The 25426-nt window shown below is 42.7% G+C and overlaps 1 protein-coding gene and 1 long non-coding RNA gene across 6 annotated transcripts in view; one reads left to right on the top strand and one right to left on the bottom strand.

The window, feature by feature from the left end:
- AOPEP (aminopeptidase O (putative)) overlaps window positions 1–25426 on the bottom strand; it is a 427259-nt gene that overhangs the window by 112451 nt on the left and 289382 nt on the right. For all 5 annotated transcript variants that reach the window (XM_060200473.1, XM_060200471.1, XM_007539869.3 and 2 more), the window contains 2 exons: window positions 23009–23052; window positions 11508–11568 (listed from right to left, as the gene is read on the bottom strand). In XM_060200473.1, coding sequence (XP_060056456.1) covers window positions 11508–11568; window positions 23009–23052 — 105 coding nt within the window. The remainder of the gene's footprint in view (window positions 1–11507; window positions 11569–23008; window positions 23053–25426) is intronic.
- The window catches only part of LOC132540932 (uncharacterized), a 146427-nt gene that overhangs the window by 88638 nt on the left and 32363 nt on the right, over window positions 1–25426 (top strand). The gene's annotated exons all lie outside the window — the stretch shown is intronic.

The following is a 25426-nucleotide window of genomic DNA, read 5'->3' as shown; positions in this document are numbered from 1 at the left end:
TGAAAAGAATCACCTGGGAGCTGGGTGGCAGTACACCTAGTAGACCTAGCATGTTACAGTGTGTAAGGACCTGTGTTCAAGTTCCCAGTCCTCACCTGCAGGGGGAAAGTTTCATGAGCTGTGAAGTAGTGCAGCAGGTGTCTATTTTCTCTCTTCCTCTCTACCTCCTCTCCCCCTCTCAGTTTCTCTGTCATGTAAAAATAAATAAATACTTAAAAGTCTTTAAAAAAAATCACCTGGAATTCTAAATCTTGGGATTCCGGAACAAGTCTGGGAACTTTAGTTGATTCCTATTTCTGGTCACATTATATGGTCAGTTATTATCCATTTTCTCTATCCTTTTTGTCAATGAAGAATACTGAATACTTCCACACAAAGAGAGAGGAAGCCACAGAAAGGATGTGAGGTCCACTATGTCAGTATGTTAATACCTAAGAGAGTAGATCCACTGGGATTTGAAATTAAAAGTTGAAGTGAGCTGGGTTCATACCTTCCTGAATATCCTCTGCTAGTGCAGCACTCTTATCCTTTACCTGTGGATCATAAACACCTGTGCTGTCACAGCAGCTTGAAGGCTGTTAACAAACCGATCAATTGCATCTTTTCCCATATATTTTACAGAAATACATAGGGTTTCAGTTATACCTGTTTTACTGGAGTTTTAATATATTATGCACTTAAATTTTGATTCAGATAATAGCTTAAGGTAGCATTGTTCAATAGCAATATATGCAAGGCATATGCTTGTTATCTAAAATTTTGTAGTTACCATGTTTTAAAAGTAAGTAATAGCAATTTTCATGTGTGTAACCCAGGTTTAAGTCTGGCCCTCACTGCACTGAAGAAATCTATCTATCTGTCTATCTATCTACCTATCTCCTCTGTGTCTTTACATTTATTTTTTAAATTTATTGTCTTTAATGGATAGAGACAGCCAGAAATCCAGATAGCAGGAGGTGATAGAGAGGGAGAGAGACAAAGCACGTGGGAGACGTGCTAACTATACGCCTTGTCTTGATGCTGAATGCGAGCAACTACTAAAGCAGTATGATGAGTCGGGCGACCCAGATGTGGCTGACCATCTCACCGCCTCCCTGGATGCAGCACGCCAAGCCCGCTGGCAACAACTCACGGAAAGTCTGAACTTCACCCACTCAAGTAGGAAGGCCTGGAAGCTTCTTCACAGACTGGGTGCCGGTAGCCAACCCCCTCCCGTCTCCCATCCTCCCGTATCTCCAAACTCAGTGGCCAGTCACCTAACTCAAGTTGGACGTGCTAAGATCGACCCAGTCTGGAAAAGAGAAATTTCCCATGAGTGGTCATCCCACTTCCGGTTATCTTGTCCATCTCCAAAACTCTCTCCCTTTACACTGTCTGAACTGGAAGACACTTTGAAGAGGGTTAAACTGGGAACAGCTGCTGGCTATGATAACATCACCCCAGAACTCATTCTTAACCTGGGTCCCGCAGCAAAGAAGTGGCTTGCTTCATTCCTGTCCCACATCTTGGAATCTGAGTCTATGCCCAAAGTTTGGCGTCGTGCGAAGATTATAGAGGTTTTGAAACCAAAGAAAGACCCAACACTGGCCGCCAGCTATAGACCAATTTCTCTCCTCTCCGTGTGTTATAAACCCCCTCGAGAGGCTGCTTTTGTCACGTATTTCTCATCTTACAGAGAAATTCCTATCACCCGCCCAAGCTGGTTTCCGCCCAGGAAGATCTACCTGCGAACAAGCCCTGGCCCTCTCAACTTACATTGAAAATGGATTCCAGAAGAATTTAAAGACGGGTGCTGTCTTTGTTGATCTCACAGCAGCCTCTGACATGGTCTGGCACCGTGGTCTCCTAGTCAAGATCTCAAGATGCCTGCCTCCATGGGTGGCCAACACTATATCGTTTCTTCTCCAAAACAGAAGATTCCGGGTGCATCTGGGTGACAAGTCTAGCAGATGGAGACTTGTCTCAAGTGGCCTCCCCCAGGGCTCTGTTCTGGCTCCTACGCTATTTAATATTTACATCAATGACCTCCCAGAAACTTCTTCAAGGAAGTTCATCTACGCCGATGACATCTGCTGTGCAACTCAGGCATCCAAGTTCAACATCCTCGAGGAAACACTCACGAAAGACATGTCTCTGATATCTGATTACTGTAAAAAATGGCGACTAATCCCTAGCACTGCAAAAATGGTATCATCTGTTTTCCATCTACACCATGCCTCGGCCTCGCGTGAGCTTCATGTGCAGCTTGGCGATACGAGAATCCGGCACGAAGCCCAGCCAGTCTATCTTGGCGTTACTCTCGATCGCACTCTGTCATTTCACGAACATCTCATAAAAACTGCAGCAAAGGTGGGCGCAAGGAATAACATCATTGCAAGACTGGCCAACTCCTCATGGGGCACGAGCGCTTCCACACTACGATCATCATCTCTGGCATTATGCTATTCCACTGCAGAATACTGTGCCCCAGTATGGTCCTGTAGCCCCCATGTCCACTTGGTCGATTCCAAATTGTATTCCTCCATGAGAATAATTTCTGGAACCATCCATTCCACCCGGGTTCCATGGCTGCCAGTTCTTAGCAACATCGCCCCGCCAGATATTCGTCGGGATGCGGCATCATCTAAGTTCATTTCCCACGTCTACGCTCGACCGGACCTGCCAATATACGCGGATATCTTCGCCCACCCTGTCCAATGCTTGACGTCTCGTCACCCAATCTGGTCCCCTACGCCTACACTGAACTTCTCTGTTCCAGACTCTTGGAAACAGAGTTGGCAGTCAGCTGAGGTCAAGAACAAACACCTCATCACAGACCCCTGCAAGCGTCAACCCGGCTTTGACCTAGCACGTTATGATTGGGCCCTCCTCAGTCGCTATCGAACAGGCCATGGCCGGTGTGCTGCTATGTTCCATCGCTGGGGAGCCAGAGACGACCCAAACTGCTCCTGCGGCTCCAGACAGACTATGACCCACATAGTCAACGACTGCCACCTCTCCAGATTCAAATGAGGTCTCGAAACTTTACATCAGGCTCAACCTGACGCTGTTGACTGGCTACGGAAGAAGGGCAAACGCTAGAAGAAGAAGAGACAAAGAGACACCTGCAGCCCTGTTTTTCCACTTGTGAAGTTTTTCCCCTGTAGGTGGGGACCAGGGGCTCGAACTCAGGTCTTTGCACATTGTAATGTGTGCTCAACCAGGTGTGCCACCACCTAGCCCCTGCATCTCTAACTCAAAAAAGAAATACACAAATAAATAAATAAATAAGGCATGGCAACTAAAAGTAATTTCAATGACATCACTTATTAGGTAGATGAGCAGTGGGTTACATGTGCAGAAATATCAATTCCACATATAATTAATATTTTAAACCATTAATGAGCTATTTTACCTTTTTCCTGTCTAACGCTGATGTGCTTTTACAGTCCATCTCAATATTGATGCCAGATTTTAATCAGATGTGTTTGGTCTGTTTTTAAATTTAATCAAAAATCTTACAGTTGAAAAGGTAAAGTTATCCAAATGATAACTGAAATGTTTAGATTAAATTATATTAAAAACTCATCCCAGCTTCCACTGCATTGAAGGAAGCTTCAGTGTTATGGCATGTGTGTGTGTGTGTGTGTGTGTGTGTGTGTGTGTGTGTGTCTATTTTTTAAAAATCTCAAAAGCTCAGTTCCTGGGCCAGCAAAAGAGCTCACTTGGATAGTGCACTGCTCTACTATGTATAACACCCAAGTGTGAGCCCAGCCCCCACTGGAATAAGAGAAGATTTTATACTGCCCTACCCCCTCCATTCCTCCTTCCTTCCCTTCTTCCCTTCCTTCTCTGTCTCTCTGAAAAAAAAGTTAACCTGGAGTGGCATCTTGCACCATAGCAGGTGAGACAAGGATGTGTCAGATGCAATCCTTGGGGGGGGGGTGGTATGAGACATAAGTACATATAGAAAGAATACAGGGCAAAATCTGGATCTTGGTAAAGACAACGAAAGGAAAGCATTCCAGAGATAGAAAATGGCATGACCAAGGGAGTTGGGTGGTAGCGGGTTAAGCACAAGTGGCGCAAAGCACAAGGACCAGTGTAAGGATCCCAGTTTGAGCCCCCAGCTCCCCACCTGCAGGAGAGTCACTTCACAGGCGGCGAAGCAGGTCTGCAGGTGTCTGTCTTTCTCTCCCCCTCTGTGTCTTTCCCTCCTCTCTCCATTTCTCTCTGTCCTATCCAACAACGACAACATCAATAACAACAACAATAATAACCACAACAATAAAATAACAAGGGCAACAAAAGGGAATAAATAAATATTAAAAAAAAAAAAAAAGAAAATGGCATGACCAAAGAAAGGCTGGTGGTAAAACACAGGAATATTTGAAGACTGATAATTACGGTTGGGTATATGCCTAAAGGAGTGAGAAATAAAATTTTAAAAAGGTAGTTTGAGGCAGTTTGTCTGATAGCCTCAAACAGTAGACCAAAGAGCTTATTTTAAATGCATCGTTAATGGGGGAAATGATTCTGGTGAGGGGAATGGACCTGAGCTGTGTTTTGGGAAGATTCACTTAACGTTGATGTGGATGATGGATGGAAAGGGGGGAGTTCTTGGCAGATAAAAGACCGATGAACTTTGGCTACCTCACTCACCCAAGCAAATACATAATGAAAAGTGTTGGAGGCCCTAAGAAAGGAAAGAAAATCAGAAAAATATATATATACATATATATATATATGTAAGAAGTCTTGTCAGTGTGGGCAGAAAATCAGACAAAAGAGAAGATTCAGAATCCTACTGTGGCTAAAATAAGGAAATGCAACCGAAAGGCTGGGCGAAGAAAAGTTGCTTCTAATGTATTTGTGAATAAATATTTTAAAAGATGGAGGAGGGGAGATAATAGTGCCTACTAGAGTACAAAGTGCATCCCTGGGGCCCCAGAGGCTACAGGTTCAATCTCTGGTACCACCTTATGCCAAAGTTAAGCAGTGCTCGAATGGGTTCCCCCCCTCTTCTCTCTCTCTTTTTCTCTTCCTCCCTCACTCTCTCCATCTCTTCCTTCCTCCCTTCCTTCCTTCTTTCCTTTCTTTCTCCTTCCTTCTTTTTTTTTTTTTCTTCTCTCCTTTTTCTTTCTCTACACTTGGGCTTTGCTATCTTCTGGTCTCTCCTTCCTTAGTCACTCTCTCTCTCTCCCAATATAAATAAATAAGTAAATCTTTAAAACACAAAAGACTAGCGGGGTAGGAGATAACTCACTCACTCAATACAATTCCCTTTTTTAGAATTTTATTAGTGATTTAATATTGATTTACAAAATTTTAAGATAACAGGGGTATAATTCTGCACTGTTCTCACCACAAGAGTTCTATATCCACATTCTCTCCACTGGAAGCTATAGTTTTTCTCCCAAAGTTACAGCTGTAGGTTAGCTATTATTTCTATAACTATCTGTATTAATACATATTTGCCCTTTCTTCTCAAGTCACACCTACACCTATTACTACTTCTGAATAGCCTCCATTTCCCCCCCCTCCCATCTCTCTCTGGGTCCTGATGGAGTTGGAGTGCAGAACCCTCTGGTCATCTTGCCCTATCATTTCTCCCCCTCTGGGAGAATGGATCAAAAAAATTTAGGGAGGCAGAAGGTGGGAGCTCTGACTTCTGTAATGGTTTCTCTGTAGGACATGTGCATCAGCAGGTCCATCCACACCCTCAGCCTGTTTCTGTCTTTCCCTAGTTGGGTAGGGCTCTGGAGAGGTGCCGTTCTGGGACACACTGGTGAGGCTGTCTGCCCAGGGAAGTCAGGTATGGAATCATGATAGCATCTGCAACTTGGAGACTGAAAGGAGGTAAAATATAAAATGGGACAAAATAATTAGTGAATAGGAATATATATATATATATAGAGAGAGAGAGAGACAGAGACAGAGAGAGAGAGAGAGAGAGAGAGAGAGAGAAAGGAATAGAGCAGAGGAGAATAGGGATCTTAGGGTGGAAAGAAGCAAGGAAGTTTATGTTAGGTATGTTCCTGGGGGCCTATGACTTGTGTCATTTTTGCTTCAGTTTGACAGCTAACATGGAGTTGGACAAAAATATACTCTATATCCCTTATTGTGCATGAATCTCTGGATTTGAACCCATCATCACACAAAATCATTCTAGATGGATAGCTCCATTGAGGGTGGAGTGGTGCTGTATTCTCTCTCTCTCTCTCTCTCTCTCTCTCTCTCTTGCTCTCTTTCTTTCTTCTTCTCTCCATTCAGCTCAAGAGAAAAAAAAAAAAAAGAATGAAAACCAGTGAGGTCACTCAGAGGTATTGTGCATGCAAAGGTCTCTGGGTTCATATCCCGGTGCCACATAAAAAATTAATTAAAAGACCGGAAAATATGGACATATGGGCTGGGATGGGGATAGGGACCTCTTAGCAAACATAAAATTAATCAATAGAACATTTATGTCAGCAGAATGGGAAATGTTCTTAAAAATAACATACAAATATAAAGTTTATACTTAAACTTACTATTTACTTTTTACCAGAGCTCTGCACAACTCTAGCTTATGGCTTGAAGGGTTAAACCTGGATGTCGGAGTCTCAGGCATAAAAACCTCTGTAACCGTTACGCTATCCCCCCTGCACTTAGAAGTAATGTATACTGTTCCAACAGTGGGGTAAAAAGGCTTGAGCGAATTAAATTATGGTATTATGTACTAAAGAGTTATGTGGTCACTAGTAATTATTGCTCTTGAATTCAATCAGTAGACACGGGAACTGCTTAGATAACATTTTATAATAAAATTCACAAGTTTAGATAATTAGGCTCCAGTTTTTGCTTTGAAAGGGTATGTGGTGGGTAAAGCACACACATCACCTTGCACAAGGACTGGAGCTCAAGGTCCCATCCCCACCTGCACTGGGGAGGGGGTGCTCATGAACGGTGAGGCAGCTCTGCAGGTCTCTTCTTTATCCCTCCCCCATTGTATATATAAAACAAACCACTGGGAGCACTGGATTCATCATGCAGATACTGAGCCCCAGCAATAACCCTGGTTGTTAAATAAAATACAGTAAGTTAAAATTAAATGAAAAGTTAAAATAAATTTAAAATAATACTACTAAAGGCAAGGACCCATGTGAGGGGGTTCTGGGTTTGAACCCCTGGCTTCCCACCTGCAGGGAGGACGCTTCACAAGCAGCAAAGCAAGTCTGCAGACTTTAGCAACCCTGATGGGCTGGGAGTGTGGATTCACCTGTCAGTGCCCGTTTTCAGCGAGGAAGCAATTATAGAAGCCAGACCTTCCACCTTCTGCATCTCATAATGACCCTGGGTCCATACTCCCAGAGGGATAAAGAACAGGAAAGCTATCAGGGGAGGGGATGGGATACAGAGTTCTGGTGGTGTGAACTGTGTGGGGTTGTACCCCTCTTATCCTATGGTTTTTGTCAGTGTTTCCTTTTTATAAATAAAAATTAAAAAACAAAAAACAACCCTGATGGGCCGGGTGGTAGCACAGCAGGTTAAGTGCACATGGTACAAAGCTCAAGGACCTAGTAGGAGATCATATATGATAGCTTCACTGGATAAAGACAGAAAAAAGAGTATGTAGTCTCTTCATTTTACTCACATTGGAGAAGAGCTGTCTGTGAAGCATGTTTCTCCCATGGAGAACACAGCTTTGATTAACATGTTGTTTCATAATGCCGTGGACAGAGAAGTCAGTTAAGCGCACATGGTGCAAAGCTCAAGGACCGGCATAAGGATCCCGGTTTGAGACCCCGGCTCCCCACCTGCAGGAGGATCACTTCACAAGCGATGAAGCAGGTTTGCAGGTGTCTTTCTCTCCCCCTTTCTCTCTCTCTCCCCCACTCCCCCATCTCCATTTCTCTCTGCCCTATCCAATAAAATGGAAAAAATGGCCACCAGGAGCAGTGGATTCATAGTGCCGGCCCTGAGCTCCAAGCAATAATCCTAGAAGAAAAGAAAAAAAGAGGCGGGTATGTATATATACCTATATTACGCATATTATGCATCGTGTAAACCTACAAATCAAGCTGTTTGTTATCAGGCATGAGATGCTTCTGAGGAGTAAGGCTGAAGGGGAAAAGTTTACATTTTGTTATGTTTTTGCACTTGCTGTGGAGAACACTATTTTTAATTTTGAAAAGGAACAAAGAAAAGAGGAGACTGTATTCTATTCAGAAATATGACTGGGAAGATTTCTATAAAATTACTTCTGGATCATTTTAATTTTATTTTCAGATATAAAAATAACTATGTAATGTGTAATGCTTCTATGGTCAGAAAATACATCACAGGAGGAAATAGCTGCTGATGGTAAGATCAGCTGCAAATCTATCTTCTCTCAAAGCCAAAGGCTATGGACTTGAAGCATTCTTTAAAGAAGCTTGGGATTAGTTTCTTTTACTTCTTTGGGGGCTCATGCTTACTTTTATTGCTATTGAAGCTATTTCCACATTCAAAATATTATTTCCATTCAACCTGAGGTCAATCCCAAGGCAAGTCTTCCTCAAAGAAGACAAAAGTCCTCTGTAACCTTCAGATTGAAAACCTCACCAGAATATGACTCTTGTGTCATGAGTGACTTCAACTGCTGGTGTACAGAAAATTTCAGTGAAAACAAAGAACAGTGGAGTGATTTCGGTGCTCTGGTTTGTCACTGCAGGCCTAGCACATTGGTAACTTTATATTATAATGATGGGGACAAAGAACAAGGTATCCCATTCACTGTCAGGCTCCTGTAACCAGAGGTTTCAGCGCCATTGCAAAACCTTTCACTGACGAGGAAAGGAGAAGGAATACTCAAGAGTATGAACAGGTAGGTAAATCATCACTGACTATATAAATACTGGCAGAAATGGGGTAAAAGAGATGAAAAGATGCTGTCTGATCATTCACCAATGAAAAGATATGCACTAAATCAGGGTCTTTTTCTGCCTGACACTGTTTTTTTTTTTTTTTTTTTTTTTTTTACTTAACAGTTAAACACCCAAGGAAATACCAGTTGGGTCTTAAACACAATTTATAGCTGAGCTGGCCTCATTGCACCTGGCTATGTTTTGACAGCAGATTTTGTCAGTTTATAACAGAGATTCTTGTCGACACCATAAGCTGTCACTAATGCAACTAGACCATTGGGGGGGAAATGTAGAGCTCAGCTGCCTGTCTCTCCCTTCCACACACTCCTCCCCCCTCCTTTTAAAGAAAAGCAAAAGCTTCTTCCTGGTGGCAAAGCCTCCACTTCATCAGGGGAAATCACAGAGCCTCCTGGGAGTGAGAAGGGTCAGACCCAGTGCTATCTCCCCCTGGGTCGAGTCTGCTTCTGTGCATTCCATTAAAAACTCTTTCTTCTGCCATTCCCTAGAGGTTAACTGCTGAACACAGTGGTGTCCTTGTTCTGGGCTAGGAAATTCAGGATTCTGTTTTCTGAGGTCCCAACATTTCTCAGCATCTAGGCTACACCAAGAATATCCAGGGGCTTTGCATCAGCCTGCCTGGTCTAGGAACCCCAGGGAGTAAGCCCTCTCCCTTCCATTGGATAGAAGAGTTAAGACTTGGCTATTTAGGGTCATACAGGCCTTAACTTTGTTCCTCTATGGATTTTTACATTGAGTAAGTGGCTTGGTTTGGAGGCCAGTGTCTTAGAAATCACAAGAGCTTATTACAATATATGAGTTGACAGCACTGCTTCATAGGATCAGGCACTGCCTTCCTCCACCTGTTTTGTTTTGCTTTTTAGGACACATAGCTATATTTCCTTTGCTCCCAGAATGATTAAGTCAAACACAAAAGATTCAATAGATGATACATCCCTGCATCTAAGACAAGGCATCCTTTGCAGGGATGAGCTAAAAAAAATTTTTTAAAAAAAGACTGATAAGCAACACTTTCCCCTGTATGACAGAAAATGACAAAGATGTGAGTAGAAGGATAAAAAAGGTAATAGAAAACAGCCCTGCCTGTTCCTGAACTTCACGGCTCACGGACATTCATTAACAATCAGACACTCCCAGGGGAAAGCTCATATAACCAGTCACGAAACCAGAACTGAGCAGGCTAGCAGGGCTCCTTGCCTGGGGTCAGGAAAGCTTCTAACCACCTTGGGATCCCCTCCCAAACATGAATGCCCACCGTTTGGACTGACCCAGCCGAGAACCAGAGTCCTTTGACAAGCCCCATCTGAGATGCTCCTTCCTCTTCTCTCCCTCCTTAACCCCTCCAGGCCCAAAACTCAATGGTCAACACCCAGGCTGCTGAGCAGGCCAGAGCTGCCCATCAGGTTCTGGAGGTTCGGGAGTGAAAAGCAGAGACTCCAGGTGAGGTGATTTCTCAGAGCGAGGGCTGACTGGGAGCCAGTTCTCCTTCAGAGACGCCTATGGGCTTAAAGGAAGGGAGTAGGAAACCTCAGGTCGGCATTCTTATCCCTAACACAGAGAAATACCCCTAAATAGATCATGCAGGTGAGAAGGCCCGAGGGAGGCAGAACCAGAAAAGCCAGGGGCGGGGGCAGTCACAGGAGGGAAGTGGTAAGAGAAACTGCAGGTAGGTCAGGCAAAAGCAGACCAATAACTCATAGTGGCTGTGCCCAAAGAGCAGAGCTGACTGGCCCACTGGGGAAAGACAGAAATAGGCTGGGGGTATGGATCGACCTGTCAACACCCATGTCCAGCGGAGAAGCAATTACAGAAGACAGAACTCCTACCTTCTGCTCTCCCAAAACAACCTTGACCCAGACTCCCAGTGGGGGAGAAGTGATAGGATGAAGATAAGGGGACTCTGCACTCTAGCTCCATCAGCACCCAGAGAGAGAGAGAAGGAAAAGGAGAGGGACATCCAGAGGTAGTAATGTGGACATGAGTGGCTTGGAGGGGAAGAGAGGAATTTGGATCAGGAAGAAAAAAAGAGCAATTATATACAAATGTAAACAGATAGCTGTCAAAGGTGATGGTTGGCCCATGTCTACAACCTTATGGGAATTGTGGTGGCTTGCAGTGGGGAGACTAAATATTCAGAACGCTGGTGGTAGGAATGGTGTGGATTTAAACCCCTGTTGACATGTAATTAAAAAGAAAGAAAGGAAGAAAGAAAGAAAGGAAGGAAAGAAGGAAGGAAGGAAGGAAAAAGAGCAGAGCTGAAGCCAGCTACTCAACCCACTGGTGCTGTTGAATTGTTACTAGTGATACCACCCACAATATTCCCTCCACTTTGCAAGACCTCACTTAACACATAGCTCAGGGTCAATCAACAAATTCACCTACAATACCAGGACACTTGAGGCAAAGGCTAAAGGCACATCTATAAAAGCAGGCTGAAAAGGGACAGGAGACTCATTGTTTTTCCTTTTTCCTCAAAAGCATACCAATTCAAGATGATTTATATCACAAATCATCTCTCTCTGTATATGAATATATAGGAAAGAGGTCATTATTATTATTGGAACACTAAGCAATCAGCCCTTTAACTCTTTGTAGACTCCCCTGAACCAGCTCTCTTGCACATACCTGTGGTATTCCAGAACTCTCAAGCCAGTCTTGGAAGATGTTTTCAACAGACAGCTCAACCCTTTGAAAACAAACAGCAAAAGGTAAAGGATTAAAAACACACAGAACACTCAGTACGAAAGCAGTTCTCTAGTTATGGGGGTACAGTACAGCATCCATGTCTTAGTGAAGTACCTGTTCTCTGGAGGAGGAACACGATCACTTAAAGTGTGGATGGGACTCTGGTGCTACTCAGTAGAGCTTTTTTTTTTTCAGTCAACAGGCAAGCACGCTGTGAAATCCCGATGTAAGAGGGCTATCACTAAAGATGCCGTTAAGAGGAAATTTTTGTTGGAAGTGGCAGTTCAGGGAGGATACAGTAGGTTTAAGACACATCAACCTGGACCGCCTTCCCAACACTGGTGAAATCTGAGCATTCTAACACCATCTGTACCAAGATGAATTCCCAACTTTCTGGTGATGATGAGCTAGACTAAGAAAGAATAATACAGGGCCAGGCAGTGGAGCACCTGGTTGAACACACACACTATAGTCCACAAGGACCCAGATTCAAGCCCCTGGTCCCCACCTGCAGTAGGAAAACTTCACAAGTAGTGAAGCAGGTCTGCAGGTGTCTCTCTGTCTTTTTCCCTCTCTATCGTCCTCTCCTCTCTCAATTTCTCTCTGTTTCTATCCGATAATTAAAACAATAAAAAAAAGTTAAAAAAGAAAGAAGAATGCAGGGGCGGTGGTGGCACAGCTGGTTAAGCTACATAGTATGAAGTGCAAAGACCCATGCAAGGATCCAGGTTTGAGCCCCTGCCCCCCCCCCCCCCCAGCAGAGGGGACACTTCAGGAGCTGCTAAGCAGGTCTGTAGGAGTCTATCTTTCTTTCGCCCTCTCTATCCCCCCTTTGCTCTCAATTTCTCTCTGTCCTATCTAATTAAGTGGGGGGGGGGGGGAAGGCCACCAGGAGCAGTAGATTCATAGTGCTGGCACTAAGTTCCAATGATAACCCCTGGAGGCACAAAAACAAATAAACAAAAAGACAGACAGATAAAGAGAGAGAGAGAGAGAGAGAGAAAGGAAAAAGGAAAATGAGAAGAGCATAGAGAGATTGTGTATGGTTTCCACAACCACCATTTCTAAGCAAGTCCACATTTTGTTTTATTTTATTTTAGTTATTTAAAAATACATTTTATTTATTTATTAGTGAGAGGGATAGGAGGAGAGAGAAAGGACCAGACATCACCCTGGTATATGTTTTTCCATGAATTGAACTCAGGACCCCATCCTTGAGAATCCAACACTTTATCTATTGCACTGCCTCCACATATCTGATTCAGAGTCAGTTGAAATTCTTTTAGTTTCATGCCCTGCTGATTTGAATCTTTCTTAGATCCTCTAAACATCTCAGTTTATTTAGTGTATGTCAAAAGAATTTAGACTGTCTCTCCCTGACTTCCTCTAGTGAATCTGAAATTACACACCTTCCACCTAACTTCTATATAACTCTTGCTCATATCTGTTATCTGTTTATAGAGACTTGCCTTGTGCCCTCTCCCAGGTGTGTACCAGTGTTAGTCTCAGTGTGACTGGCCAAGTTCCCTCCATAAGCTATGTGTGTAGAAGTGTGTGCTAACGTGTATACTCATATGTGCTTGTACGCCTAGGGTAAGTGTGTGCATGCACAGAGGCAGGGTACAATGACTTGAAGACAGGAAGCAGCCCTCAGAGACATTAGATCCAGATCAATGTTCTTTCTTGCACTGGATTCATTTGTTTTACTATATGGAGAGGTGTAGCAATGTCCTTGACTGGTCTAATAGATGTGCCAGTAGGAGGAAGGTAGGGTGAAGGGGCCATTTAAAGAAATGTCAAGGAATTTTGAGGGTTTTTTTGTTTGTTTTTTGTTCTGGTGAAATGTGTGAGGCTGGAAGGTAAGATAGATTGTCAACTTTCCATTGATGACAAGGGTGCTCAGTGGAAGGTTTGCTTGTAATGAAAGCAGACCATCCACCTTATCTGGCTCCAAGGAAGGCAGTATGTGCAGTGAGAGTCAAGTTCCTGGGGGCCAGCTTTTTGTGTAGGACTCTGCTGAGCCTTTAAATTATCTGCCCTGATCTGGATACAAGAAAGTTGTCTATTTTCTTCTCTGTTCTTTCTTCATCAGGTTTCTCTCTAAGCAAACTGTTCATTTGCTTCCTTTCCTGGGAGGGGTCTAGAGTCACAGAGTTGAAGGCTCCTGTCACGTCAGAGCAAACGGCTGACTCTGAATGGAGCTTTACTGTGCCATAACATTCTAGGAAAATGTTCTGAAAACTCCCACAACTTCAGAAGAAGATGGAAACTTGAGAAAGGATTTCAAAAACAGCAGTAGTGATGATCAAAGGGATAATAAGCACATTGGATCCATGAGGGAGGACAAGGGAACTGGGATTAAACAGCTTGAAGAAGAGAAGTCTGAGAAATGACTTCATAGCTACTTTCAAGTGATTTTGTAAAGATGGTAAACAGCTGTTGTGCATCTCATGGAGGAGTGAATAGCAGGACACACGATCATAAATTTCCTGTAGGGAACTTTAGATTAAGGATACTTCTTTCAGAGTAGTAGGGGAGGGGTTGGGGAATTGAGTCCTGGAATGTTTCAGACTAAGGTCCTAGACACCACTAGAGAAGACTGGAGAATAGACAAGTCATCCTATGCGGTCAAGCCTTCTTGGTCAATGTTTGCTGGACACAAGGTTCTATGGAAGGTTACTATGGAAGCCCTAAGGGCATGGCATGACAAATATGAGTTGGAATACTACTGCCTGTGCTGCCTGACCGACAGAGCAGGACTAGCAGGAATGGAGGGAGAACACATATAGGACCAAGAGAACAGAGGCAAGGAAGCATATAGTCATGTTCAGCTGGACTGGTGCACAGAGTGATGTCATAAAGGAAATGGGGGTCTAGAAGGGCCTTGAAGACCTATCTTTGAGCTCTGGCTGTATTAGTGTGTCTCTGAAGAAATGGCAGAGTAACATGAGCAAAATGGAGTCAAGGAAGAATAACTACGGATGGGGTGGTGGAGGGAAGTATTCTTTAGGACTGGTGGAATCATGCCAGCACAAAGCTGAGTGAATAAAATCTCCTGGATAATATACTGCTGATGATGCTATTACCACTGCTGCTGCTGCTACTGTTGCTACCACCACCACTACCACCACCACCACCCTCATTACCGTCACTACTGCTGCTATTACTTATCATGAAACAAAAACTCTTCTCTTCACTGCCAAATAAAGGCTAACACAGTAGTAGCCACTGCTACTGAATGTCTGTCATGTACCAGACACTACAGACAAAAATCTCATTTACTACATGATGAAATAGTACTCAAGTATTAAAACGCTAAGGCCATCTGCTTTGTCTCATCTTGGATGAAATTTGAAGGAGTCATGTTAAGTGCGATAAGCCAAAAAGAGAAGGGCAAATACTGGATGATCTCATGTATAGGTGGAATTTAAGAAATGAGGGCAGAAACTGAAACTTGGACTGGGTGTGATGTATTGCACAAAATAAAGGACTCTGGGGAAGGAGGGGGAAGGACAGGGTGGGGTGGATGGAAAGGATTTCTAGATCTTGTATGTGAAGGTGGAAAGGGACTTAAGTTGAGGGCAGAGAGATAAGTGTTTTGCAAACACATGGCAGGGAGATGAGAAATTGTATCCAAGTTTCATCAACTGTACTATAAACGATTAAACCGCCCCCTCAATAAAAAAGAGAGAAACAAGAAATTGTACCCATATATCAGCAACTATAGTGTAAAATATTAACCGGTAATAAAATGATAAAAAGAAGAAAGAGGAGGAGGAGGAGAAGGAAGAGGAAGGAGGAGGAAGAAGAGAAGAAGAAGGGGAGCAAATACCTCACTTAATTTTATCTGTGCAAGACCAGTATATCGTACCCATTTTAGAGATAAGAAAGTATGTTGCAGGAGTCGGGCTGTAGCGCAGCGGGTTAAGTGCACGTGGCGCAAAGCACAAGGACCGGCTTAAGGAACCGGGTTCAAGCCCCCGGCTCCCCACCTGCAGGGGAGTCGCTTCACAGGCGGTGAAGCAGGTCTGCAGGTGTCTATCTTTCTCTCCCCCCTCTGTCTTCTCCTCCTCTCTCCATTTCTCTCTGTCCTGTCTAACAACGACGACAACAATAACTACAACAATAAAAACAACAAGGGCAACAAAAGGGAAAAGAAATAAAATAATTTTTTTTTAAAAAAAGGAAGTATGTTGCCTGGCCTATAAAGTCTCATTTTTCTTTCTGTGTTCAGTTTTGGCTTCATGAAGCATCAGTTCATGATTTATGGCACAGACAAGCTTGCAGAAAGAGAAAGCCTACAGTGGTTCCTAACAACACTGACTTTTCCTTCTTGCTCAGTTTTTCCTGCTGAAAGCAGTCTGGCCCCTGTTGTGGCTGCCCTGTTTGTCTGCCCTTCAATTATGCTTCTGAAGAGATGCGGAGACCCTTGAGAGGGGCACAAGTGTGAGGGCAGGAGAGTTCACCATTCAGCTGCATCCAGCAGCAAAAGGCACAGGGATGAAGAGAACATGTGTTTTCAAATCACTTTCCTCCACAAAAGTTCAAAGCACCTTATAATCATTATCACTTCATTCCTTGTAATATCTTTGTGAAGTGGGTGTCAATCGTTGTGTGACATTTTAGTAGATGGAGAAACTGTAAGGTTAAGAAGACTGTTCAAAATCAGCCCAGACAAAGGGTGAAAAGAAAGGACTTGTATCAAGGCAGAGATGAAACTTTAGCTTAAAGGCACTTTGTTTATTTATTTTATTTATAATTCCAAGGCCTGTCTGCAGATTGCTAATGTGGAATAAGATTTTAAACTACGAGAGGAAAACGAAAGTATGTTAAAACTTCTTTTCAAGTACTGTAAGTTGTCTTAAATCTCAAGGAAACATGCTTGATTTTCAGAGTAAGAAATGGACCCTGTTTTAGAAAAGATAAAAATAGCATACATAGATTTTGCTGTCCCAATAATGATTGAGATCATATAGCAGATAAGAGTTTTAGGTCTGGGGACCAGGCGGGAGCACAGCAGGTTAAGCACAAAGTTCAAGGACCTGCGAAAGGATCCTGGTTTGAGCCCCTGGCTCCCCACCTGCAGGGAGGCGGGTGGTAGTGTCACTTCACAAGCAGTGAAGCAGGTCTGCAGGTGTCTATTTGTCTTCCCCTCCTCTCTCTCGATTTCTCTCTGTTCTATCCAACAGCAATGACAACAATAACAATAAATACAACAATAATGGCAACAAAATGGGGGGGGAAGGCCTCCAGGATCAGTGGATTCATAGGGCAGGCATGAAGCCCCAGCGATAACCCTGAAGGCAAAAAAAAAAAAAAAAAGAAAAAGAAAAAGAAAGAAGAATTTAGGTCTGGACTTGGATATCTAGCAGTGGTAGAGCTGAAAGCTGACTTTTTCAAATCAAGACTCTCGGAGTCTAAGTCAGTGATGAATTTTTCCCCTCTGAGATCATGTGGCTTAAATAATCACAACAGACAAGCAGAAGCATTTCCACTTAGCTGGGACCCAGAACTTACAGGAAATTACTCTTCTGCATGTCTGATCACTATGGAAATTGATTTTATACAGATAGCTGAAAGTACACAGAGCCACGACTACAAATCCCCCATATTTATAGTGGGGAGTACTGCTACCTCCTTACTGAAGCCTAGGCCCCACCAGCCCTAGAAGCCTCCCGGGTTGGTTTTTTGTTTGTTTTTGTATTGGAACAGGTTTTACTCTCCAGCTGGAGAGTGAGTGTCCTTCTTCATCCTGGAAGGTAACTTGGAGGTTTTTCAGAGTCTGCCTCTAGCTCGTCTGGGCTATACATGTGATCACTCTAAGGCCAGGGAGGTGGCTCAGTGGGTAAAGTGTACAACTTGCAGGTGTGAGGTTCTGTGATGGCAAAGTAGGCAAAAATAGACTCATGCTTCCATGAAAAAGGTATTGTCTCTGATAGTTCACTCAGCTGAATTATTTTTTTAATGATTATTTATTTTTGATAGAGAGAGAAATTAAGAGGGAGAAGAGAGCACAAGAGGGAAAGGAGAGGGCAAAGGAGAGGAGTGGTACAGCACTGTTTCAGCACTCATGAAGCTTCCCCCCTGAAGGTGGGGACTAGTAGCTTGAACCTAGGTCCTGGTGCACTGTAATATGTGTACCTGACCAGGTGTGCCATTGTCCAGCCCTTCAGCTGATTTCTGCGGGTGGAGTGACACAGATGGACAGCTGCTTTTGCTATTAGTGATATCTGCTACTTTGATCTATCAATATATTTCTGCAGAGGAGAAAAATATCGATGACCACAAGTGACTCCCACCTCTAGCTTCTTGAGATTATTCAAATCATATTCTGTATATGACTCAAAAGGAAAGCAACTTTCTTTTTTTTTTTATTGTTGTAGTTATTGTTGTTGTTATTGATGTCGTTGTCGTTGGGACAGGACAGAGAGAAATGGAGAGAGGAGGGGAAGACAGAGAAGGGGAGAGAAACATAAGACACCTGCAGACCTGCTTCACCGCTCGCTTGTGAAGCGACTACCCTGCGCTTTGTGCCACATGCACTTAGCCCGCTGTGCTACCGCCTAGCTCCCGGAAAGCAACTTTCACATGCAGTCAACAACAGAAAAAGAACTAACTCTGGAAGAGCAGGCACTGGACAGATAACAGCACTGGGGACTTTAGTGTCCATAGTCTGAAATGGAAAATACTTGTATTCTTGATGCAACTCACATTCTCTGTTTAAAGTGAACAGTTTTAGAAGTCAGTTTTTTAATATACTGTTTGTATCCATCTATATACTCTTAGCATATGGATTTTTTTTTTTAAATGATGTGTCTTTAATTAAGAATCACAAAGCTTTGTACAAGGTTACTTGCTTCTTGATCAAAACACGCCATTTGTGCTTGGGTAGTTAAAGATTGCTGACATTTAATAATAAATATTTCCTCCTGCGGCGGGGGAGAAAAAGTGCTGAATTAAAACAAACACACTAACCTGCGCACACAAACATAATAATTGATGAGCAAAGAAAGTCTTGTAGATGATGGTATCAGTGAAATGTTAGGTGGGCAAGGTGAGTGAATATGGTTTTCCCCAGCTTGCATAGCTCAGGATTTCCAGAGAAATCCTTCTACGTAAGTTATGTCAACTTTTTCTTACCCTCATCTTATAAAACATTGTTTAAAGTGAAATTTTTTTTTTTGGGGGGGGGGCGGGCGTTGGCGTACCAGTTTAAAAAAAATTCAAGTTAAATTAAATTTTTAAAAAATCAGTTGATTTCATATTGAAGATGCCTCAGCACAACTTCTTTTCTTCCCCTCCCACTCCCTCTACTCTGTGCTGATCCCCAAGACTAAGATTCCTGCCCCTTGTGCTTCTGCAAAGTCTAACTTAGTGGCCAAGAAAAGAAAAGTCAGGTTCACACTGGACTCTTCATCTTTTCAACTTTTGCAACCGATGAGCTGAATTTTCTTTCCCATCAACAATGTTTTCACCACTGATGCAATTTTATACCTCTTGAGTGAACTACTGTATTGATTTCTAGGTGGTCTTCTAGTCCCTGTCAGTCCTGTCTTCCACACAGCCTCCAGAGTCCTTTCTAATTTGCTGATGCCATTCCCTTTCCACTTAAAATCTTCAGTGGTATCTCTTGGCCTAAAGGCTCAAGGTGAGGATGGAAGGAGACCTTTCTCTGTGTACCCAGGACTTTGAAACTCTTCATAGCACTTCCTCCACTAAGTCAGAATGATCTTCTTCATATACTTTTTTTTTTTAATTGGGCCAATCAGGAACTGCCAGAGGATTCAGCAGAGAATTCATCCTATTTTTTTTTTTCTTTTTAGTTTCCCAACTAAAGTCTGGCATGGAAATACTCAACAAATATTGTTTAATTTCAAGGAAAAGAATAATACAAAAGTAGTATGACACATACTGGCTCTTGAACTGGCCGGACTAATCTGACAAACTCTGCCCTATTCAGAGGCTCACGTGCCTAACAGATGTGCCTAAGGATCAGTTTGCAGCAAGGCCAAAGATTACAAGTTCTGGGAGGTAGATATGGGGCCTTAAGAGTCCTAGATAAAATTAGTACAATATGTTGCTTAGGTAAAAGGGTAAACAATCTGCTTTAATAGCTGAATTCAATTCTGAGATTAGTTTGCAAGAAAGAAGATGTTTGCATTTCAAAATATCTTGTATATGTGCTGAAATAAATTGACTGGAGGAATTTGAAATAACCTGGACTTTCAAAGGAGAATTCTAAAGAGAATTTAATATCTGCTAGTCAAAACAAGATCTTAACCAAGAAAGGTATTCTTTCAAAGGGTGAAGATGGGTGGCTGGTGGCCACACTAAACTCGAGTTGCTGCTCTTAACTTCCACAATGACAACAAAAGTCTCTTTGTGGGCCCACAATGTGTTGCATCAACATATATGATGATAAATTTCAGGTCCCCCAGAGTCAAAGGACTTAGGCCATCTTAGTGAATTAAGAAGAGGATGAAAAGAACAAAGACCTCATGAACTAAAACGTATGTTGCCGTTGCCATGAAAATTGCCCCTAAGAAATTTTCTGAAAGAATGTATAATTGTCACTCAGAAGGAAGCTTGGGTAACAGAAGTATCTAAGGAGGTAGTTATTATTTCTATCAATTTCAATCATTTTTTTCTCTCTCTCTTTGATCCCCCCATTAATCACCAGACCCTTGTGCATGGTGATATGTACGTTTGACTGAGTGTACCACCATACAGCCCCCAGAGTTTTTGAGAACTCTGGTAGTTATCTTCGGGAGGTGGGAGAGTGGGGACACAGTGGTGTGTAGGACACTTTGGTGGTAGGTGAAGTGTATTACACTCTTCAAGTACACTATCAACCGCTAATTAAAAAAAAAAATAAACGAAAGATTAAAGATACCTGCAGCACTGCTCCACTGCGTATTTAACATTCCCCCTGCGGTTGGGCACTGGGCGAGGGGGGAAGCAGGGGTTTGAACCCGGAGTCCTTGAGCATGCTGACATATGTGCTTTATTGGACACACTACCATCTGGTCCTTAGAACGTATGTTTAAGGGTATTCAGTTTCACTGCCTGAGTTAAGGTAGAAAATTAGAAAAAGGTTGTGATGAACCTCCTCTAACCTTTGACACAGCTCTTAACCCTGTAGGTAGTCAGCCAGCCAACCTCAAACTGACTGTCTCCAAGGAAGAGCATCACATTCCTTTCCAGGACAGTGAGCATGTACTGAAAAGAACAAAGGCAAAAGTCACAGAAACCTAATTCCGATGAACATTAGCTCACGTGCTATGGGACAGTTACTTAACTCTGAGTGCCCTAATTTCCTCATTGGAGGAAATGTGAGAAAGTGCAGAGGCTTCAGAGTGAGGTTGCCTGGGAGAAAATCTCATTGCTGCTCCACAGAACTGTGAGACTTCAGCTGCTTGCTCTCAACTTTTAGTGATCAGTCCTCTCCTTGGTAGAATGGGAGAGAACATAATGTACCAAAAATGCCGTGCGCGTGCGCGTGTATGTATGTGTGGGGGGTGTATCAGAGCACTGCTCAGCTCTGGCTAATGGTGGTGTTAGGCATGAAGATATTTTTTCATAACCATTAGGTTAACTCCCTAGCTTAATGCATACATAAATATTTTTTCTTTTTAATTTTAAGGTTTTTAATTGCCACCAGAGATATTGCTGGGGCTCGGTGCCTGCTGCTGATGGCCATTTTTTCCTATTTATTTATCTCTCTTTATTTGACAGAAAAGAGAGAATTTGAGAGGAGAGGGGGAGCTACATAGAGATAGCTACCTGTAGCCCTACTTAGTTGATCATGAAGCTTCCCTCCTGCAGTAGCAACCAAGGAAACATTTTGTTGCTTCTGGGTTTTTTTTTTTTTGACAAGTTCATATGTACTAGTTCTCTAGATTCTCCACAGAAGTAAAATCTTCCATTAGTTGTCTTTCATCTCTTTACTTATTTCACACATAATAACACCTGTGCTTTACTGAGTCTACCATTGTCCTGCTTATGTTTCTTATTTTAAAGGTTTAATTCTTTTATGAACTAGAGAGAGAGGCTGAGAAAACTAGATCACTCCTTTACTCTGGCATAAGCTGCACTGCAGATCAAATCCAGGGCCTTATGCCTGTAAGTCCTACATTCTATCCGCTGAGCAACCAAACCACCCTGACTACTGAGTATATTTCCAAGATCTTTTTTACTTCATTCCATGATTCATAAACCAAGCAGCATAGCATCCAGCAGACAGAAAGGAGCTATTTGAAGCAATACAGGATTAAACATTTATAATCTGTGGAGAACAGGCAAAGGAAGTCAGGCTAGCAAGAAGTGGGGAGGAAAAACCTCCTTCCTTGAGGTGAAGTCAGGGGTCACCAGGCAGATTTCTTCACTAGAGCCAGACAGGTAATTACTCATCTGCTACTAGATGGGGATGAAAAACTGAAGTTTGGAGTAATGAGTGACTTGCCCTGAATCCCGTAGCTGGGAAGAGGAAGAACTGGAATTTGGCTGATTTCAAATCCCAGGTTTTTATTACTACACTATACTTACCATTGTTTTAGAAAGGCTCCCTTATATTAAACCACATTAATTAGAGTTGCCTTAACTTTTAAAGTCCTCTTCTATTCTTTTTCCTTTCCTTTTTTAAATATTTATTTATTCCCTTTTGTTGCCCTTGTTGTTTTATTGTTGGAGCTATTATTGTAACATGTGCACTGAACCAGGTGCGCTACCACCCGGCCCCCATTATTGTTGTTATTGATGTCATTATTGTTGGATAGGACAGACAGAAGTGGAGAGAGGAGAGGAAAACAGAGAGGGGGAGAGAAAGATAGACACCCGCAGACCTGCTTCACCACTTGTGAAGAGACTCCCCTGTAGGTGGGGAGCTGGAGGCTCAAACCGGGATCCTTACACCAGTCCATGTGCTTTGTGTCACCTGCGCTTAGCTTAACCTGCTGCGCTACCACCTGACTCCCTTCTTCCATTCTTTTCTATAAAAGTTGAAGCCACAGACTGCCCTGAGCTTGCCTCCAATTCCCCTTTGGGGGCTTTTACTCTTGGGCTCCCCAGTTGTAAAGCACCAGCTCTAGGTACTCACAGAGATCCATTTCTAAGTCTGGCTGATAGCCTCTATACACCCACTGTCTGGCTACATCCCTGCTTTTGTTTTTATTTATTCATCTAAATATTTTTGTGAGTGATTTAGCTATCTGAGAGACACTGACTACTCCTCCCTCCCCACCCCTTTGGCCAGTCAATGTATTTCAATTCTCTGTATTCCTTCCACAGTTGAGTGAAACCATCCTGTAGTTGTCTTTCACGTCACTCAGCATAATCACCTCCAGTGTATTGAATTTTCTGAATTGCAGCAAGTCAAACAATGATAGGGCCATTTTTCATGCTAAAAGTAAAACTGGGCTCCTAATTTTTAAACTGCTCCTCACCTTTTTTCTTCTGGAATACTCTCCAGTAGCATTTGAAGGAAATCCTGGAATCAGAGAAAAACAGGCCATTAAGATGTTTATGGGGGTGGCTGAGGAGATAGCATCATGGCTTTACAAAAGACTTTCATCTCTGAGGTTCTGAGGCTCTGAGGCCCCAGTTTCAATCCCCAGTACCACCATAAACCAGAGCTGAGCAGTGCTCTGGTGTTCCTATCCCTCTCTATCTCTATGTATCTATCTTTGTATCTCTCTCATTTAAAAAAAAATCACAAAGATGTTTATGGGGAGGGGAGGGGTATAGCACAATGGTTATGAAAGAGACACCAGAGGTCCCACGTACAATCATCTGCGTCACCATAAAGTAGAAATAACTGGGCAGTGATCTGGTTAAAAACAAACAAACAAACAAACAAAAGTTTATCAATAGGGACCTGGAATGTGGTCTAACAACACAAGGGAAAATGAATGTTGAAGTGGTCTTCATCTCTCTCTCTCAAAATATGAAATAAAAAATTTGGCTGGGGAGGTGGCTGAGTGGCATTACACATGCACAAGCTCTGGGTTAGTACCAGTCATCATATTAAAAAATAAACCACTCTGCCCAAAGAACGCCAGAGACAGAGGCACTCCAGCTTCTGATAGCTTATCTGTTAAGGAAGCTAGGTCTAAGTGACTGATTAGACTATATATTAATTTACTAATTTACATGGCATTGACCCAATCGATTAAAGAAATTTGTCTTGTAAAAGCCAAATAATTCAAAAGTTAGAATTCAAAAGCTGTGATTCTGACCTACCTAACCAATTCATTCCATTTATGCTTAACTATTTTTCAAAAGACTAGCTGCAGCATAAAGTATTGTCCCCTCTATGTGACTGGTCCTTCTGCTCATGAACTTTATCTGGAGAACCTGACGTATGTGGAGCCGTCTCAGTGTCAGGGAATAGAAACTAACTTGCCACTAACTGGCAGTGCTCAACGGAAAAATGGAAAATAAATAAATAAATAAATTTCACAATGGAGAAACAAAAATGCTTAGGTCTCTAGGTCCCTTTTAAGTACAGTATTTAAAAAAGAAAAGAAAAGAAGAACTATTTAGTCCATTAATTTTTGCCACCAGGGTTATCACTGGGTCTCGGTGCCTATAATAATCTATCGTGGCCATTTTTTCCCTTTTTTTTTTTATTTGACAGGACAGAGAGAGTTGAGGGGGTGGGGGGGTGGGTAGAGAGGAAGACAGCCAGTGAGACACCTGCAGCCCTGCTTCATCACTCATGAGGCTTCCCCCATGCAGGTGAGGATCAGGGCCTTGAGCCCAGATCCTTGCTCATCGTAACAGTGCGCTCAACTGGGTGTAACAGTGCGCTCAACTGGGTGTACCGCACACCTGGTCCTTCTAGCTATAATATCTTCAAGTACCACAAATGTTTAACTACCATTGTTATGGGGAGAGGTAGGTAAGTAGAGGCAAAAAAAAAAAAAAAAAGTAAATAAAAGTGTTGATGCCAGGACATGATTAGCAGTCTAACAGTGAGAAAAGTTTAGATGGTCAGAGGGAAGTCATTGTTAAACTTCAGGAGAATAGTTTTAGTAGAGGCTGAAAAGGTAATAGTGAAATGCTAGGCAGGCTGGGTCCTAGGAAGGGAAAAAAAAACAAGTAATTTTGAAAAAAGAAGAAATCAAGTGGCTTCTGAGTAAAGAAACTGGATCATAGTCTGCCTCATCAATAATTCATTAGCAGTCTAAACAAAAACACAACCCATTAAAGCACACACAGCAAAAACCTCACCAGCAGCATCTATCCAAATAAGGAATGAACGAAAGCCACATGGCATAATCGAGAGAGAGAGAGAGAGAGAGAGAGAGAGAGGAAACGAAAGAAACAGGTTCCAAAAAGCAGCCTCCATGTCTCTCTCTGCACCACCCCCACCTCATGTTAGCAACAGTGGGACTGATGAATTTCTTAAACTGAGCAAATTTTCACAGATATTCTTATGCTTATTAATAGGGATATCTTTATTTAATTAATTTATTTATGGGCTGGGAAGATAGCATAATGGTTATGCAAAGATACTCTCATGCCTGAGGCTCCAAAGTCCCAGATTCAATTCCCTGTACTAAGCCAGAGCTGAACAGTGTTCTGGCTAAAAACAGAACAAAACAAGCAAAAATACCACTTTAGGGCTGGGAAGATAGCAGAGTGTTTATTCAAAAAGACTTTTTGCACCAAGGTCCCAGTTATGAGAAATATTTTTTTGTTTTGTTATTATCTTTATATATTTATTGGATAGAGACAGCCAGAAATCGAGAGGGAAGGGGGTGACAGAGAGGGAGAGAGACAGAGACACACCTACAGCCCTGCTTCACCACTTGCAATGCTTTTCCCCTGCAGGTGGGGACTGGGGGCTTGAACCTGGG

This window comes from Erinaceus europaeus, chromosome 10 (assembly GCF_950295315.1).
Source record: "Erinaceus europaeus chromosome 10, mEriEur2.1, whole genome shotgun sequence".
Lineage (NCBI taxonomy): Eukaryota > Metazoa > Chordata > Mammalia > Eulipotyphla > Erinaceidae > Erinaceus > Erinaceus europaeus.
This window is presented reverse-complemented; position numbering and strand designations above follow the sequence as displayed.